A 19,492-nucleotide genomic window follows, 5' to 3' on the forward strand; every position below is an offset into this window, starting at 1 on the left:
TACAGGGGGTATTGTACATTGCATCTGTCGAGATTTTCAATTAATCGGTAGATGAAGGGGGTACTATTGAGGCTGAAAATTCATCTTGAAAAAATGTAAAATACGATCGGGAAAAGCGGAAAAGAACATATCTAGTGACATGGACAGAAAGATTTCCCTGGGCAAGGTCGGTTGTGGCGCCAGGATGAAATTTCTGAGACCATGTTCTGCGAATATTGCCAGTGTTTTCCCGAGCATCCCAATAAAAGGTCTCCCTTGTATGTGTGGACAACTAATATAATAATTAAACCACTTGTTTCACACGATAAAACCAATAAAAATGTTTTCTCTGACAGAAAATTAACTAGTTTAAAACGGTGTATAATGTCCCCTTCAAAACATTACACCCACCATGTATTATGCAGCAAACTCTGATTTGTAAGGCATACATGGGCTAGGAGGTTAGTTTTGATGGGCTAGCAGTTCTTCGAACAGGGCTAGTAAAATCCTGCTGCCAATAAGTCCTGGGCTAGTTATCTGGAACAACATTTTTTAACCCCTGACTTTACTACATTGGTTAGAGGTATAGGAGGAGGGTTGAGATCTCACAAACATGTTTAATCCCGCCGCATTTTTGCGCCTGTCCCAAGTCAGGAGCCTCTGGCCTTTGTTAGTCTTGTATTATTTTAATTTTAGTTTCTTGTGTACAATTTGGAAATTAGTATGGCGTTCATTATCACTGGACTAGTATATATTTGTTTAGGGGCCAGCTGAAGGACGCCTCCGGGTGCGGGAATTTCTCGCTACATTGAAGACCTGTTGGTGACCCTCTGCTGTTGTTTTTTATTTGGTCGGGTTGTTGTCTCTTTGACACATTCCCCATTTCCATTCTCAATTTTATATGAAATAATATAATATTTTATTGTTATAAGATTTAATATAATAGTTATATAAACAACATGTTGTGTTAGGCTCTGATCCTGTCCATAATGTTATAGTATGGTATTAGTTTTCTGTTTTGCTTTTTCCAATCATATTGTGTTGTAAAATGATGCCCTTTATGGGTTCTTGATTAGATTAATAAAATTCTTATTCTTATTCTTATTCTATACTTTTTATTTTACTAAATTAAATCAAACTGACTTTCACAAATTTCACCCGTTCTCATATTCTTTGCTCTGAATAAAAGTTCAGTTCCACCAAATATCATTGTTTCCTCAATTTCAAGAGTCTCCCCCTTTTTGAGGGGAGGTATTGGGACTATGAGATTTCCGAGGCGTTGGCAACTAGGATCCGTGACATATCGGGGATTGGTGTCATCTGAAATGTATACTGTACACTCAAGGGTCTTTTCATCTGTTTTTAACGCCTGAAAAATTTGTCCCGAAGAATGTCCGTCTTCAACTTTTTCCCCTTTGACAGCAAATTTATAAAAGACATCTTTGCAACGGTCAACTCCATCAATTCGCACTTTTTTAGTTTCCGGGTGTAGTTCAGCGTCCCATTCCGGCCAGCTTTGTATTCCGTAAGTGTTTCTCAATATTCGCTTTCCAATAATCTTTGGTTGATGTCCGAATAAAACAGCACCTCTTAGGACAGCCAATCCAGCCTCGTCAGGAATAATAATTTTCTTACTTGGAAACTTCTGTCTCATTGCCGTTTGGACAAGCTCACATTCGGAAAACCCACCAACCATTATAATATGATGAAGGTCAGAAAGGTTTGGGTGTTTGAGCAGTTTATCAACATGTTTTATTATTGAATCTATTGTTGACTTGAATAGCTTTCGAAATGCTTCCGGTTTTACAGAAAGTTTCTGTCCACTGCATGAAACTGATTCCTTATAAATAGACTTCCGAATGGCATCGGGCACAGAAGTGCAATGTTTCCGTGTTATTTCTAACAAAGACACAGGTAGAGTAATAACAATAGCAGTACTATATTCTGTAGTAATTGTTCTTTTTTTCACTTCAAATTCATGAAAAAGAGTTGTGTAGTCTTCAAGTTGATTTGAATGAAGCTCGCTTATAACTTTCTTAGTGAATACCGAGTTGACAAATTCTAGATAAGCTCTGTCAACAGCTGTTCCACCCCAGTCTCCTCCACTTGGTGGGAGCACCTCTTCCAGGGAACCATCAAACTGACGTTCATGTACGGTTATGTCTGCAGTACCACCTAAAATTTAGATATGATTCATTATCTTGAATAAGTTGTGACGTATTATAAGAAGGATTGTCATGTCCATTGCATGGTCATATTTTCAATACAAATATTATAAATCTTTCTTATTAAAACATATCTTGCTTTTGACAGAAAGGAGCATAATTATTTTTCTCGTGTGTGCATCTTCCCATCTGTTTGTTCGTCCTTCATCAAGTTTACGTTTTCACATTGGTTTAATTACAAAAAAGATGTCGTATGATGGCCATTGAGAAAACTCTTCACAAGAGACCAAATGATACAGATATTAACAACTACAGGTCACCTTACGGCCGTCAACAATGAGCAAAGCCCATACCGCATAGTCAGCTATAAAAGGCCCCAAAATGACAATGTAGAACAACTCAACCGAGAAAACTAATGGCCTTATTAATGTACAAAACATAAACGAAAAACAAATATGTAACACATAAACAAACGACAACCACTGAATTACAGGCTCCTGACTTGGGACAGACACATGCATACAGAATGTGGCGGGGTTAAAATGTAAGCGGGATCCCAACACTCCCCTAACCTGGGTCAGTGGATTAACAGTACAACATAAGAACGAACTATAAAAAATCAGTTGAAAAAGGTTTAACCCATCAGATGGATAAAAATACAAATACTACAAATACAAGTGAACGTGGCCGGGTACTTTTACATCCCAACAACAAAAAGACACTAAGTACAGATCTGAGAGTACTCGTAGTTACTGACAGCTAGTTCAAAGCCACTAACAACTAATAAAAAAAAATCATGCATCTTAGACTTAATTAGTAGAAGTAGAAGTTCACAATGCAATTTTGGTCACAGCAACTTGAAACATAATTGTACACCTTTTATTCTCAGTTTCGGCATATCAAAAGCGTTAAAGATATGCTGAATACCTCTCCAATACACACACATACAATATACGGCTATGGGTTTAGTTTTATTTACATGCAATGGCATAACTAGAAGCTACAATACCTAATATAAATTATATGTTTCTGGATACAATTTGGTTAATCTTCTTTTGACCTAATCATGCCTGTAGGAAAAATTGAGAATCCCTGTCTATTTTTTCATAAATGCATTCCATATGCTCCATTTTGACACTAACTTATTTCAAAGCCATTCTTCTTCTTCCAAAGACCCACGCCCTTTTCAGAATTCACTGGCAAAAATAACCAGTCTACTGAAGGTTTTGAGATTTGAAGATTAACTTACCGCCAAGATCTATCACCACATATTTTGTTCCTTTTTTAATTGTTGCTGAGAATGTTCTATCTGTCTTTTTATCAACATTAGTTCTAAGTTCCTGGCAATATATGGAGGCTGCTTCTGGTTCTAAAGCTATTATTAAATCTTTGCTTTTTATCCCCGCCTAGAAAATAAACGTTAATTGGAAACACATAAAATTATGATAGATTGGTGGTTGCTAGTAGAAATAGTACATTTATATTTCGGACGATAACATGCTCTTTTTCATACCACATCTTCTTTTTTTATATATATAACGAGATATACATATAAACTGGTGCGTACATGTACGTACTAGACTGACACGATGAAAGACAAAATCGACCACTCTTACAGTATTAAATCTATGCCTTATTCTTAGCGGATGATTAGTAGCAAATGTCAATTTCAAAATCTTTGCTTTATCCGAGTGCGCGGGGATTGAATCTAGAGCCTTCTTAAGGTGGTATCCAACACCTTCCCTAAAATAAATTTGGCTCGTTTAATTTTCATAAAATTTTGAAAAAGTATTTACTTTGACCCTTTGAGAAAAATATAAAAATGATCAATTTCCTTCAGTACTTGCAGGAAAAGACTTATATTGTGGATATGCATTTTTGTATATAAATATGAATATGTTAAATTGAATTTATTAATTAGAATTTACTAATACCACCGTTATGAAAAGAGAAACTTGCGGCAACCTTTTTAATTCGCCAGTAGACCTGAAATTTGTTCACCACTGTTCGCCGCTAGCAGTGACCTTTCACCACAAACTATATAAGGGTGTCAAATTTTGCGGCAAGGCGACCGCAACCTTTATTATTTTTCATGATAAAAAGTCGCGGTGAAGTTGCCGCAAACTATTTGCACCAACCATACCGCTGTATTTGCCGCAGATCTGCCGCAACACTTCGTCAGAAGGCTGATTTTTAAGTAAGAGCACTTGTATATTATTACAAACCTGTTCCGCTGCTTTCCTCATAAATATTTTAGACTGATCATCCCATATGGCCGGAACAGTAAGAACATAGTGTATATCTTTTGTTTTCACATTCTTCAAACTTTTGATTAGCTTTCCAATTGCTTGGTCCTTTAAATATTTAATTGCAAAAGCAAAAATATCTATTGCCTTCATTTCTACACCATTTTGGTCTTTGATAAAAGTTTTCAAGTTTACCGCCTGCAATTAAGAAAGAAAAAAGAAGATATAAGGCCTCTTTTTCGACCCCTGGAATTTGAAAAAAAAACAACATTATATTATAAATCATCTTTTGGTCCGTTTATAAATTAACAAAATACACTAAAAAATAAAACTGTCCCAGAAAACATACATCATTGGCTAAATATTCGTTTGTTTACGTTGACCGTTTCTGGTGAAAGTTTATCCAGAAATAGCTTTTGCGGGCGCATACAATTTATAAAGTGTTATTTTCAGGGCGGGTGGTTGTTACAAAAATAGTCACTTTGATTTTTTTGACAATTACGATTTAATCGTTTGTTGACCAATGTCATTAACAGTTACAACTAGGACAGTTGTAATGCAGGAAAAGGGGGAAGAATCGCTGTTCCGTTAGATTGTCTCCCCTTTCCCTCCAAAACGTTAGTAAACTTGAATATCGGGGGACTGCCATCTTTCACTAGGGACTACTTTGTCTCGCTATTATGTATACGGGGATTCTAGCTTCTTTCGGAGAATCTGGGGAATACTAGCTCGCTCATGTTCAGGTCTATGTTATGCCTTCTCCTGGCGTTTCCCTCATCTCGGACACTTGTACTTTCGAGGCCTGGCGCTTATGAATAAAATACAATGATGTTTTAATTATTTATTCCAAACAGCAATCTACATTGAAGTGTGATATGTGATCTGTGATCTATTGATTTAGATAGTAAACTTTGTTTTAACTTATTTATGTTAATGAAAATCTTTTATATATTTAAGTTAAGTTTTAAATACGAAACTAAGTTATTAAAGCAGAAGATAAATTCTTACTTTTAAAATTCAATTGAAAATAGTTTACACTTAAACAATTTACATACCTGGTGAATAAAATACAATGATGTTTTAATTATTTATTCCAAACAGCAATCTACATTAAAGTGTGATATGTGATGTTGGAAGTTTGCGGTCTCCCCTTTTTAACCCCAACATCACGTGCTGATTGGAATTATTTTATTCACCTATGAAATTTTAGCGTCAATTTTGAATTTTCTAAAGTTACTTTTTATTGGTCAACTATTCTCTTTTTATGTTATAAGATTTATATGATTGACATATATTTTATTTAGTTACGTAAAAGCAATTAAAGGATTATCAAAATCTTTACTTACTTGTCTCGGTTATTGTGTAGAATGTCTCGGTTATTGTGTAGAATATTATGGGGTCAGTAAATTCCATATGGGATGAGAGCGAAGCTCGAATCCCCATATGGAATTTACTGACCCCATATATACCGTATTACGTCACTAGCACACTATGTAACGAATTTATCTTACCGACTATCTTAACGTGTGAAATTAAGACTAGTGATTCTCAAAACGAGCAAGTCTTCAATACTGTTAGCGCTAGGAAAATACTTCCATTAATCCTACAAAAACAGATGCCAACAATAACGACTTGTAAGGTTTAAATGTGTTTTATGAATTTGTTTCAATCTGGATCATCAATTTCTTCGTCTGTTGGAACTTTTAAGATTTTTTCTCAGTACCGTTTTGTTTTTTACAAAGGGACATAACACCATTACTAACCGTGTATTAAATAAGCCCCGCCCCCTTCTTACCTAATAAGGAATATAAAGGGACGTAACTCCACTACTAACCGTGTATGAGATAAACCCCGCCTCCCTACTAACCTAATATCAAATATACACGGTTTGCACGCGGACGCTTTTAACCAATCATATTCCTGGAAATGTATAGGAGGTAAGATAAAGGTATATACTATGAAAATTAGAGCGAGGGGCTTTGCCCCAAGCTCTTATTTTCATAGTATATACCTTTCTATACAATAACCGAGACTTATTTCTCAACGTCAGATTAATAGCTATGATCAAAAGAACTCTAGAAATGAGATTAACTATATTATTTACAAAAAGACGAAACTATTTATAACTTAATCTTACGTCACATACTTTGTCTTGGAGCTTTAGCAATGCGATTTAATTCAATTTTATTTATTTATTAGTTTATTTCTCTAAGTTTACATTATTTTATTTTCCTTTTCTAACATACATTTTTCCATCATTATACAGTGACCCTCTATCCATGTCGTAGATACATGTAACATAGCATGGACCAAGGATTTGTATGGTGAATAAATAAGTTACTATACAAAACCTTGTATGGACTATAAACTAGGCATTCCTTTTCAATTTTCAATAGTAAAAAGAAATCGCAAAATGGTATTCATGAATACATGCATGTAGTTATTTGCAATAAAAATGCATAATAATTATAGTAATCGGTATTTTACGAAAATATCGTTTGATCTTATGCACTGATAGTCTATAATTCTATTCATCTGCGAAGATTCTGAATATCAAATGACATAGACTTATTTCATTATTCATATCCTAATTGTTCTTCTAACGATGAGTTCAAATACGAATAAAATACGATAGAATGTTTTAACATATTAATGTCTGAGTTATGCCGCTTTGTCCAAAGATCATTACTTGAAATCGACAAAGAAAAATTGCAATAGACTATGACATCCATTTTTTAAAGACCTTTCCCAGATGTCGATATCCCGGCGCATTAAAATCCAATAACCTTCACAGATATCGATATCAATGTGAATCAAATACCCTTCCCAGATGTCGATATCCACGTGCATAAAATCAAATACCCTTCCCAGATGTCGATATCCACGTGCATAAAATCCAATACCCTTCCCAGATGTCGATATCCACGTGCATAAAATCCAATACCCTTCCCAGATGTCGATATCCACATGCATAAAATCCAATACCCTTCCCAGATGTCGATATTCACGTGCATAAAATTCCAAGACCCTTTACAGATGTCGATATCCACGTGCATAAAAACCCATTACCCTTCCCAAATGTCGATTACCCCGTGCATATAAATATAAATACCTTTTCAAGATTTCAATTACCCCGTGTAAAAAAATCAATTAACCTTCCCGGATGTCGATTACCCCGTGCATAAAAATCTATTACCCTTCCCCGATGTCGATATCCCTGTGCATGATAATCCATTATTCCTTCCCCGGTGTCGATATCCCCGGGCATAATAGTTATAAACCTTCCTCGATGTTGATAACCCCGTGCTTAATAATTCACCACCCTTCCAAACTATATTTTTTTTTCAAAAAAAAAAAAAAAAATTAAGAAATAATACAAGAATTTTTAAAATGAGATGCAGCCTATAAATCGTTAAAAACATAAAAACGGCCTAATACATGACAAATCAATTGTTTTGCGAACAAGACCAATCATAATTGAAGAAAATAATAATTATCAAAATTGATCACAAGAAATCCAAGAATCATTTTGGCCTTTGAGTGCAAGACTGTCCGTGCCTTCAATTAACTCTATAAATGACAGGAAATAGCAATTACTCGAAAAAAAAATAAACAAAAACTATATGACACAAAATGCTGGATACTAAACATCTCATTTCTTATAAGAGCTAGCTGATCGATAAAAAAAAATGTTGATCAAAGAGGTGAAAAATATCAACTGAATTCAATTGGGTTATTTTCAAAATGAAAAAAAAAAAATCAATTAACAGTACAAGTACTTGTATATGTAAAAATATAACCCAATCCAAATTACCTTATCGTGAAGTTCCATCTTAAACCGGCTAAAATAACGAAATACGTCCTTGCTTTTTTTTTTGTCATTGTCATCTGAGTCTGAATCTGAATCCGAGTCATCCTCGAGACTAGTCATAAATTTGTTCTCTGCATCAAACCCAAATGCTACAAACTGGTTGTCCTCGTCAATAAGAACGGATGTCGGAGCTTTCCTGGATAGTAAATTATTATTGCTCCATTCGCACGTGTATAAGGTTTCGGGAGAATTTCGGGCTGAAAATGCATACCCAGAATATGTCGTTCCAAAATCAATTGCAGCCACAAAAAGTTTGGCAGAACCCATTTCGTGGCTGGAAAATAAATGTTATTAAATATTAATGTTTCATGATATAAAAATAAAAAGATGCGGTATGATTGACAATGAGACAACTATCCATGAAACCCCAAATAACACAGAAATTAACAACTATAGGTCACTATGCATAAAAGAACTACTTTTATTTGTGTTCTGCTACTTTTTTTTAATGTTTCTTTTCTTTTTTAGGCGGGAGGGAGGGGAGCGGGTATACACATGTAATGTAATTTCGTTTTAAATCAGATACTCAACATGTTGCAACTGATCTTTACTTTTATATTTTAAAAACACACGTTAGATCTGTTCTTTTACTCAGAAATCACATGTTATTGTCTTTATCATCTTCATACAGAGATTGTGGTAAACTCGATCTTTCATTTTATATTTGTAAAATGTTCAGTTAATAATTAATATGCATCTTTCAAATATAAAACAACTTTACTCTATTGACTAACGGGGCATAATATAGTAATATTATTGATCCTCTTCTAAGATTTAGACAAAGTATAACATGTCCACTATGTACTTTATTTGGCCTTTTAAACCCTTTTTTTATTCGAGCGTCACTGATGAGTCTTTGTAGTTCCTAACGTCGTAACTAGTCTACAATCCCCTTCCCTTTCATGAATGTGACCTACCGAATTAGACTATTTACCGGATTTGTTATCACATAAGCATCACGACGGGTGCCACATGTGGAGCAGGATCTGCTTACCCTTCTGGAGTACCTGAGATAGCCCCTTGTTTTTGATGGGGTTCGTGTTGCTTATTCTTTAGTTTTCTATGTTGTGTCATATGTGTACTATTGTCTGTCTGTTTGTCTTTTTTTATTTTTAGCCATGGCGTTGTCAGTTTATTTTCGATTTATGAGTTTGACTGTCCCTCTGGTATCTTTCGTCCCTCTTTTGTAGACGGAACACGCGTCAGGCGTAAATACAAAATTTATCCTGGTATCTATGATGAGTGTATTTACAACAACTGGGTTGGGTGCCACTGCTGGTGAAGTTTTAATTCCCCGAGGGTATCACCAGCCCAGTAGTCAGCACTTCTATACTGACATGAATTATCATTGATATTGTCATATTTATAAATTAGCTGCATGTTTACAAAACTTTTCAATGTTTGAAATACTATATAAGGCTTTTCTACCTCAGGAATAGATTACCTTAGCTGTATTTTGGTAACTTTTAGGAATTTTGGTCCTCAATGCTCTTCAGTTATGTACTATATACGGCCTTTATAACCCTTTTATTTTATTCGAGCGTCACGAATGAGTCTTTTGTAGACGAAACGTGCGTCTGGCGTAAATACATCTAGTATGATGAGTTTATGTATACATACTGAGAGGAGGAAGGATGCTACTTTCGGTTTCGATAATTAAATATTTAAAAACATAATTATTATCAGTTAAATTCATATTTCAATATTTTATTTTTTGTTACTGAGTGCATAAAGTTCAATTTAAAAACTATTTTAGTATTTAACGATAAGTTTGAGAACTGTGACACCAGATTAACATAGTTACACATGAATAACTAGTACTAAACTACGGTAACCATGAATATACCAGTGTTTGTGATCTTAAGATCTAAATATTTTTAAATGTCTAAAAATAACCATTCAATATGCAAATTATACTTCAAATAATTCATTCTACTCACCTGTCCTTTCCCTTTTCATCTTGTTGTGTACTTTTTGCCATAGTTCGTAAATGGGAAGTAAATAATAATATAAGGGAAACAACTCAATGTGAATTATGAACCATTTCAACCAGAGGCAACTGATAACCTATTTATACTAATAAACAGCAGACTTTTAAATGAGAAAACTTGTCCGTCACATACAGTACATACAGTACGAGACGAGTTAAAAAAAAAAAGACAGTAGAAACCCGTTTTAATCTAGCTTAGACCAAAGTGGTAAATTTTCAACAACATAGTCACTGTGACGTTTAATATATAACATTTCCTTGAAAGTTTTGAACGCAGTGTTTGTGAAGTGGATGGTCCTAAATGACAGCAATTTAAAATTTGATGTAATTCAATACAGGAGAAAGGCCGTTTAGACAAATTTTTGGCCAAGAAAAAGTTTTTTTTTGTATCATTTTTAACTACCAAATATTAAATTTTGATCGTATAATTTATTGCATTGCATAAAAAATAGATAATTATTACTAAAAACAATATCAATAATGTGAAATAATATCAGATTTACTTCATCATTATTTAAAGAATGAGGGAGTATGCTGAATTTATTCCATTCATTTAAAAAAAAAATGAAACAAATATCTTTGATTATAGCTATTTGCGTTATCCCATATCATATACGTGCTTTTGGTATCCAAATAATTTGCTATCCAAAATTTATTCAAAATATGATACCGATCTAGAAATTTTTTACGACACACGAACTATACAAATAAACGTCATGATTGTTGCCATTGCCATAGATGTAATACATCTATGCCATTGCTAACTCATCAAATGAAAAATCAAGTTTTTGTATTATTTATGTTAAAAAGATATTATGTATTTTGACAGATCTATATCATTCGTCATAATGAATTTATGTTTTTGATAATGATTTCCAGAAAAAGTAATAGCGAATTATTGAAATATCTTTAAACTTAGAAATATCCTGCTTCCCGGACCGTACTAGCCTTTGCTTGAATGATATATACAAACAATGATAAAAATGCGACGTCACTAATGTATTTGATCAATCGATTGTCAGGTCAAGTAAAAATAAATATCTATATTTAAATGACAAGAAAGGTTTAGGATTTTATCATCGTTTTGATAAGTAAAAGCTGTAGGTTCCGAATGGTATAAAATGAACATGTATATTCATGTATACATACTAGATATGTCGCAAAAAAATAAATAAATGAATCCTTTCTTGATAACAGTGACAAGCAAGGGGTGGTTTTGCCTGTCCCTTATTTTGTGTTAATCATATAATAACGCACGTAACCGAGATTCGCATTGGAATATATATAATATCTTATTGCTTTTGAAAGGGGGAGGTAGAGTGCACATGCATGCAACTCTGCAAATTGATGCCTTAAAAGCATAAGCGATTCAATGCGTATTTTATATTTGCATTATATTTTCATTAAAGAATACGATTTCCAAACAAGTACCATTTTTTGAATGATTGAAACCTCAGATTGAAACCGTATTAAAGATAGGTGTCCTACTTCCTAAACAAATATTATCGAGCAAATATTAATTATTAAGTATGCAAAATATATCCTTTCAAGACCAAAGAAGCTGGAAAAAGACAAACAGTCAAAACTTTACATATATAAATTGCATGTACACATATTTAGATTATTTTAATTACTTAAATTTTACGACTTTCAAAGTAAACACAATATCTATTATGAACATTTCAATTTTACTTCCTCGATGCCTTTTCGACGAACATGGCGACGAATGAAAATAATTCTCTCATTTAGACGTCAAAGGCATCATTTCGTCAACAAAGCAAGGTATTTTCAATAATTTTCAAGTTTATTTTTCAACATAAGTTTATAGTTTTGATTGCAATGTTTGTTTGTGAAAACGAAAGTTGTGGACCGGATCATTGAGTAAAACATATCGTTTGGTACTTCGGTGGGCATTTCTAATTTACAGTTGATGATTAGATAAAAGATATATATAACATGGTTAAGGGTATAGAACCAAATGATGTATAAAAGTATAAACCAAAATGTTTATATAACACCTTCTTTCAGTAACGTTGAATAGTCGCTTTAAGCCTTATATTGTCTGTACTTTGTGTCTATTTTATATATATATATATATATATATATATACAATTGAGAATGGAAATTGGGAATGCGTCAAAGCGACAACAACCCGACCATAGTGCAGACAACAGCCGAAGGCCACCAAAAGGTCTTCAATGTAGCGAGAAACTCGTACATCCGTTTATGTTGTTTTGTTTGTTTTTGCTTCTTTCTAATCTTGTGAGTTGAGCCATTTGGACTGCAGTTACAGCTTATTCTAATGATGTGATGTAACACCACTGTCACAGGAAAGTAGGGACAAACATGTTTAACCTCGTCATGTTTTCTTGGTCAGGAGTCTGTTGTGGTTGTCGTTTGATAATATCTGAAATTTTCGATTGTTTCTAACTTGGAAGTTCAGCGGCCGATATCAGAGCGTAGAACGGTATTGTACATATATGGTTTACTAAGAATTTTTGTTAACTTAAAATGATTCATAAATAAAACCAATACATGTAGTTACAGTTATATTGGACTCCCTTTTAAAACAAATATGTAATGGTATATTTTAGGTGATGTTTAACAGAGGAAAATAGAAAAAGAAGAAAATGGCACATTTAGGAAACAGTATATTTGTTGTAGCAATTGATTTTGGAACAACATATTCCGGTTATGCATTCGCTTCTAAACAGGATTTTGCGAATGACCCACCAAAATACAGTACCAGTGCGTGGCAAGGGAGCAGACTGTTGTCACTGAAAGCACCAACTGCAGTCTTGCTCAATGGAAATAAAGAATTAGTTGCTTTCGGGTACGACGCAGAAAATCAGTTTTCAGAATTGCTGTCAAACGACGATCATGAGGATTATTATTACTTCCATCAATTCAAAATGTTACTACACAATCAAGTATGTATCTATTTCAAGTCCTCAAACATATAGAACAATATTTTGTAACCATTTAAGAGGGTCTGAATGGGTTTACTGAGATTCTAGACCAATGGGCTAAAAAAAGTGTTCAAAAATAATAAAGAAAACAGAAAAATTGTTAAAGAAAAAAAAAGAGTAGAAAATAATGGAGAAAACAAATATAGAATAGAGAAAACTGTTTATTTCTTTTTAAATAAAGAAAGGTTACAATTACGTTTGTAACAAAGCTTTTAAGCTTGATGGTTACACGTGATTTAACATTAAAGCCGAAGAGACAGAAATTCAACACTAAAAAGTGGTAAAATTTAAACTATTAAAACCAACACAATATAATTGATCATTTCTATTTAAGTCCGGCAGATAAATGAAAAAATTGTGAGTTTGATGATTAGAGCTCCAAATTTGACATGGTAGCAGATTTAGATGTTTCAATCAATATTAACTATGGTCACACTTTAAAATATGGCGGCTATTTCCAAGATGGCCACCATAAAATATGAAAATCAACATAAATCACATATATAAGTTCACATTTAAGGTCAAATTTGACATGGCAGTTATATTGAGTATTTCAAAAATATTAGCTGTGTACCATATTTGAAATTTTAGTAAGGTGACTTAAAATAATCTTATTGACAAACCAACATGTAGTGTGGTATAACATTTTGTTTAAATTTCAAACTTCCTTCTTAGTTGTCCCCATCTATCATTGGAAAAACAAAGTTTCATAGATGATCGACACTGAAGTTTAATAATGACCAAATATGATGGTCGGTTGATAACAAAACTGTACGACAAAAGAGTTGATATCATCTTTCAAATTGTGAACTTTCCATTTCTATGTAGAAATATTAATGCAGCGCCTGCACACGAGGTATATATCTCCCATTTGATACGATATTCAAGGGCTTGTATTTTCAATCATGAATTCTTGATAAAGGATTATGGGTTACTGCTTACAGGGAAGCTATTCAACTAAGAGTTCCAAGTGGTGAAGTTAAAATTGTTTATTCGTAAACGAGTTGGTTGATTGTTATGGAATATCCGTTTCACAGATGACAACGGATATGTTACATTTATTGTAACTATAATCCCGTCCCCTTTTCCCCGAATTTGACATAACAAATTAGACTTATCGATGGATTTGAAATAACATGGGTAACACGACGGGTGTCATATGTAGAGCAGGATATACTTATCCTGTCGGAAATTTTGAAATCACCCTTAGTTTTTGGTGGGGTTCGTGTTGCTCATGCAGTCTTTGGTTGCATATGTTGTGTTGTGTGTTGTGTTTTGTGTATTCTATTGGTCTGTTTAACCTTTTTTAGCCATGGCGTTGTCAGTTTATTTTCGACTTATGAGTTTGAATGTCCCTTTGGTATCCTTCGCCTCTCTTTTAAACACAAAACTCTGTAATTCCAGTATAAAAGACACAACAAATGAATGTTTAAGCAAATCAATGAAAATATCGTATGATTAATGCTCACATTTACTAAATGCAAGCTTAAATTATGTATTACATGACTGTTAATGCTTGGTTACCTATCATTTTATTATATTTTTGAACATATTACATTTATGTACTACATGTTGGCAAAGTATGAACAATTTCTATATTTGTTTTTATTTAAATACTCCCATACCACCTTATGAAGAACGTGACGTTACAGCCATGCAATAAAAACGTTTTAGTTTTCAAGTTTTCTCTTTTTATGTGCTGCGCTCATTAGTACACAAGAAATTATACTTTAAAAAAATAGACATTATTCTGAGATTATTTTTTTTTTTAAATTATGAAAATGTGAATATTTTGTAATGTTTTAGAGAGTCACCAGGACAACAGAGATTAAAGATGTGTCAAAAAAATCAATGCAGGCGATTAAAGTTTTCAGCCTTGCCATAGAATACTTGAAGAATCACTTGTTGGAGAAAATACAACAACGTCTGAAAAATGCCTTACAAGATGATGATTTATACTTTGTTCTAACAGTTCCAGCAATTTGGGACGATCCTTCGAAACAGTTTATGAGAGAGGCGGCCGAAGCAGTAAGTTTTATATGTTTATCACTGAACTAGTAGATCTACATTTTTGTTTAGAGACCAACTCCTTCGAGTGTTGAAATTTCTCGCTGCATTGAAGACCCATTGGTGGCCTTCGGTTGGGTTGTTGTCTCTTTGACACATTCCTCGTTTCCATTCTCAATTATATTATCTGTACCTCTGCCCTCTTTGGATTGGACATAGTATAAAGTACACATTCAACAGTAACAATACAACCTACATATAAGATCAATACATTCATCAAAATGACACATACATATACGATCAACTTAAAAATACAACATACATTGGTGGCCTTCGCCTGTTTTTCTATATTCTTTGTTCGGATTGTTGTCTCTTTAGAACATTCCATATTTCCATTCTCAATTTTATTTATTATTTGTTTTTAAATCATATATACATCAAGTAGCTGCACTAAATAAAGTATTCATATAATTTGATACTATGTAGCTTTTATAGTATTTCAAAGAAAATGATTGTTACAGTATTTTCGAATAGATCTACCTTGCTACTTTTTTTTTATTGTCAGGGGCTGGTCCAGGTAAGGACATGATGGGCGTACGCTCCCTTTAAAAAAGATATATAAAATATAAATGCACCAAGTCAGGAACCGTTACATAAGTTTTGTTTTTTTTGCAAAAAAAGGTTCAAATTTTTGTTATGATTTTATTCTAAGGGGGCCCCCTCTTTCAAATATCCTAGAAACGCCCCCGATTGTTTATGGTATTCGTTCCAAACCTTGATTGCAAAATTATGAGTATTATAAGTATTGGGTCTATGTCGTATTGAGGGACATATCGTATTTTGTCATGTGTAAGTCATTAAAATGACTGTCTCAAGCGAGGCGCCTGTAATTCAGTTGTGTCGTGGTTGCTATATTTCATATTTTTTGTTTCTTCTGCGTGCTACCATACCTCGAGCTCTAGTCCACCGAGCTTGATAGTTGTTCATTGTTACTGAGGACTGCACTGTGAACTGTTATTGTTTAAATCTTTGACCGGTGGTCTATAATTGATAGTTATTCATTCACGTTTTCTCATTTCTATATATATAAATATATGACATGTATTAAGAAAGCATAGAAAACAAACAACCAGCAGACTTAATAGGTATTGGGTTGTCTGGATTGATGATAATTCACGAACAAAATAACATTATTAGATTCTAAAGATATATCACATTATGATGTATTAGTGACACCAGTTATATTGTTTTATTCAAACTACATAGTTTAGGTTATTAATACTGATGATTCTGTTTTAGGCAGGCATCAAAAAGGATAAACTTGCAATAGCCCTTGAACCCGAGGCAGCCTCCATATTTTGTCAGAAATTAAAGACAGACAAAGCGGAAACTGGAAGGGACTTTTGTGAAACTGTTAAATCTGGAATGAAGTACATGGTCATCGATCTCGGAGGTACTTAACAAATCACACTATATAAAAGTGACGATCGTTTTAAAAGGGTTGACCTTCTGTCTGGTGTATATCCGTTCATGTCCAACCATTTGTCCTGTTAATGAGAATTTTAGCCTTCTGTTTTACACTACACTATATATCACAGCTTCCTGGTGTTTGGTACAAGCTTATTAATACGCAATCTAATTAAAAACCGATCTCTCATCGCTCCTGTTTCTGATATGTCGCGTGCGACATATCAGAAACAGGAGCGATGAAAGATCGGTTTTTAATTAGATTGATTAATACGTTAACATGTTATGCCATGTGACGCGTTTTATGATAAGAAAGCAATTTTTCTCCGTTTACTTCATTGAAATTTTATCATAACAGCATGGCAAAATTGTACGGCCTATATTTGACTGTAAAATATCTATTACTAGTCGCCCCGGGCTTTCATGATTTCTTGGAGATTTCTTAAATGGCATGGTCGCAATTTTAGAGACCAATACTGTTTTTAAAAGTGTTCATATGGTACTTTTATTCACTTTATGATTTAATCGAAGATAAAATGTGAACCATTTACTCAGAATATCATTCACCCTATAACTTTACGAATCACATTAGAATTATTTACTTTAATAACAGAATTTTAAAAAGATGGATGAAAAATACTAGAAGGACATTCAAATTAATAAATCGAAAAAAAAACTGACAACGCCATGGCTAAATAAGAAAAAGACAAACAATAGTACAAAAAACACAACATAGAAAACTAAAGATTGAGCAACACAGACCCCTCCTCTGAAAAATTAGGAGGGGTGTTCGTAGGTGCTCTGGAAGGGTCAGCAGATCTTGCGCCTCAAGCGGAACCTGCTGTGTTGCTAATATGAGTACAAATCCGAAAGTTTAACGAGAAGCCTTAAAGTTTGTATAAATACTAGTTACAAATTTAAGTATTTCCTTATAATTTTCATCTCGGTACAATATTCTATTTAAAAGGCGATCGATTTGAAATCACGTCGTTTTTATTGTTTCTGAGAGCAATCGCTCTATAGATATTTTAACTCAGTGGGCGATTTCCTCTGTCAAAAAATTCAAATTAATGTTCGTTTATTAATTTTATTTTTTTTGCAAGCATTGATTTTTTTTCAATTTCAAGGTGGAACTGCTGACATTACTGTTCATCAGAGAATATCGGATGGTACAATACAAGAAGTGGTTCCACCTAGCGGCGGACCATGGGGAGGTAAATCTATCGATGAAGCGTTTTTCAAATTCCTGTGTGAGATATGCGGCACGAAAGTGATGGAAGATTTAAAATCAATTGAACTAGAAGATTATATTGATTTGTTTCGCGAATTTGAAACAAAGAAACGTTCCGTACGAAACAATAATCAAACCAATGTTGTAATAACACTACCAGTTTCGTTAACGGATTTGGTTAAACAACAGCATAAAAAGTTTGAAATGGCACTTGAAAAATCCCGTCATAGAGATACTGTAAAGTTTTCAAAGCAAAAACTCCATATTGCAGCTGATACATTCCGTGGTCTGTTCAAAAACACGATCGACGAAATTATTAAACTCGTTGGAAAATTACTTAATAATGATAAAATCGAGGACCTGAAAACTATCTTGATGGTCGGAGGATTTTCCGAATGCGAGCTATTACAAGACGCTGTGAGAGCAAAGATTGGTGCCCCAAGAAAGTTAATCATTCCAGAAGAAGCAGGCCTTGCCGTTCTGAAAGGAGCCGTCTTATTCGGACACCAGCCTAGAGTTGTAAGCCAACGTATATCGAGAGTTACATATGGTATTCAAAGTTGGCCGGATTGGGACCCGGATATGCACCCGGAAACGAAAAAAGTCACTATAAATGGCCAAGTGAGGTGCAAAGATGTTTTCTTCAAGTATATGACGAAGGGAGATAGAATAACTCCCGGTCATGAAGTATCACAAATATTCCAGGCTCTCAAACCGGACGAAACTACACTGGAATGTACCGTTTACACATCAACGGACGAAAACCCCCGATACATCACGGATCCGAGTTGTCAACGACTTGGCATCCTTACAATCCAGTTACCGCCCCATTCTGCAGGACAGACACTAGAGATAGAAGAAACGCTGATATTTGGTGACACGGAAATTCTTTGCAGGGCAAGAGATCTGCGCACCGGAAGAATATCAGAGGTCCAGTTCGATCTTCTTTAAACATTCCGTGTTGTGAACAATAATTGGCTTATTGTCTGATTTGCGGAACATGTGATCAAATAATGTCATTTCATGTTTTATATTACATAAAAAAGGTTTACAAAATATTACCTCGTTGTCAATATAATGGAATTTAATGCGACTTTCATACCAGTGAGACGTTAAGCTAGCTATAAAACCAGGTTCAATCCACCATTTTCTACATTTGATAATACCTGTACCAAGTCAGAAATATGTCAGTTGTTTGCCATTTGTTTGATGTGTTTGAGCTCTTGATTTTGCCATTTGATTACGGACTTTCCGTTTTGAATTTTCCTCAGAGTTAAGTATTTTTGTGATAATTCTTTTTACTTTAATACTATATATGTGTTATTAAAATGACTCTTGTTTTATGTCTGTAAATATCAAGAAAGGTAATTTAATTTTAAAGAAGACGAGAGGTGAAGAAAATAATTTAGTCAAATTTTTTTATAAGAAAACATATACAGCAAAATTAACTTATTTGCAAGCTCTTCAATACCAGATAGCAGTAAAGTCCGTCGTTGATCCATGCATAATTAAATCATAGCTTTCTTAAATTTACTGTCGAAAAAATTGAAAGAAACAAGTTACGTAC

At 33.8% G+C, this 19,492-nt stretch overlaps 2 protein-coding genes across 2 annotated transcripts; one reads left to right on the forward strand and one right to left on the reverse strand.

The window, feature by feature from the left end:
• Positions 1–896: 896 nt before the first annotated feature.
• Positions 897–10,280, reverse strand: LOC139486580 (heat shock 70 kDa protein 12A-like). The gene is made up of 5 exons (XM_071271502.1): positions 10,202–10,280; positions 8,205–8,535; positions 4,370–4,588; positions 3,394–3,550; positions 897–2,154 (listed from the first exon to the last, which is right to left on the reverse strand). The coding sequence occupies exons 1-5, from the start codon at positions 10,240–10,242 to the stop codon at positions 1,103–1,105; spliced, it is 1,800 nt and encodes a 599-aa protein (XP_071127603.1). The 5' UTR covers positions 10,243–10,280; the 3' UTR covers positions 897–1,102.
• Positions 10,281–11,936: 1,656 nt separating this feature from the next.
• Positions 11,937–18,977, forward strand: LOC139486548 (heat shock 70 kDa protein 12A-like). The gene is made up of 5 exons (XM_071271462.1): positions 11,937–12,033; positions 12,846–13,181; positions 15,027–15,248; positions 16,527–16,680; positions 17,822–18,977. Exons 2-5 carry the CDS (start codon positions 12,882–12,884, stop codon positions 18,874–18,876), a joined length of 1,731 nt encoding a protein of 576 aa, XP_071127563.1. The 5' UTR covers positions 11,937–12,033; positions 12,846–12,881; the 3' UTR covers positions 18,877–18,977.
• The last annotated feature ends 515 nt before the right edge of the window (positions 18,978–19,492 follow it).

The sequence above is a fragment of the Mytilus edulis genome, chromosome 8 (genome assembly GCF_963676685.1).
Source record: "Mytilus edulis chromosome 8, xbMytEdul2.2, whole genome shotgun sequence".
In the NCBI taxonomy this organism is placed as follows: domain Eukaryota; kingdom Metazoa; phylum Mollusca; class Bivalvia; order Mytilida; family Mytilidae; genus Mytilus; species Mytilus edulis.

Coding starts and splice junctions, on each gene's coding strand:
- LOC139486580 (XM_071271502.1), bottom strand. CDS start 10,242: ATGGCAAAAAGTACACAACAAGATGAAAAGGGAAAGGACAG. Junction 3,551..4,369: donor TGAGGAAAGCAGCGGAACAG/GTTTGTAATAAT, acceptor TTTATTTTCTAG/GCGGGGATAAAAAGCAAAGA. Junction 2,155..3,393: donor TGTGGTGATAGATCTTGGCG/GTAAGTTAATCT, acceptor TCTAAATTTTAG/GTGGTACTGCAGACATAACC.
- LOC139486548 (XM_071271462.1), top strand. CDS start 12,882: ATGGCACATTTAGGAAACAGTATATTTGTTGTAGCAATTGATTTTGGA. Junction 13,182..15,026: donor AAATGTTACTACACAATCAA/GTATGTATCTAT, acceptor GTAATGTTTTAG/AGAGTCACCAGGACAACAGA. Junction 15,249..16,526: donor TGAGAGAGGCGGCCGAAGCA/GTAAGTTTTATA, acceptor ATTCTGTTTTAG/GCAGGCATCAAAAAGGATAA.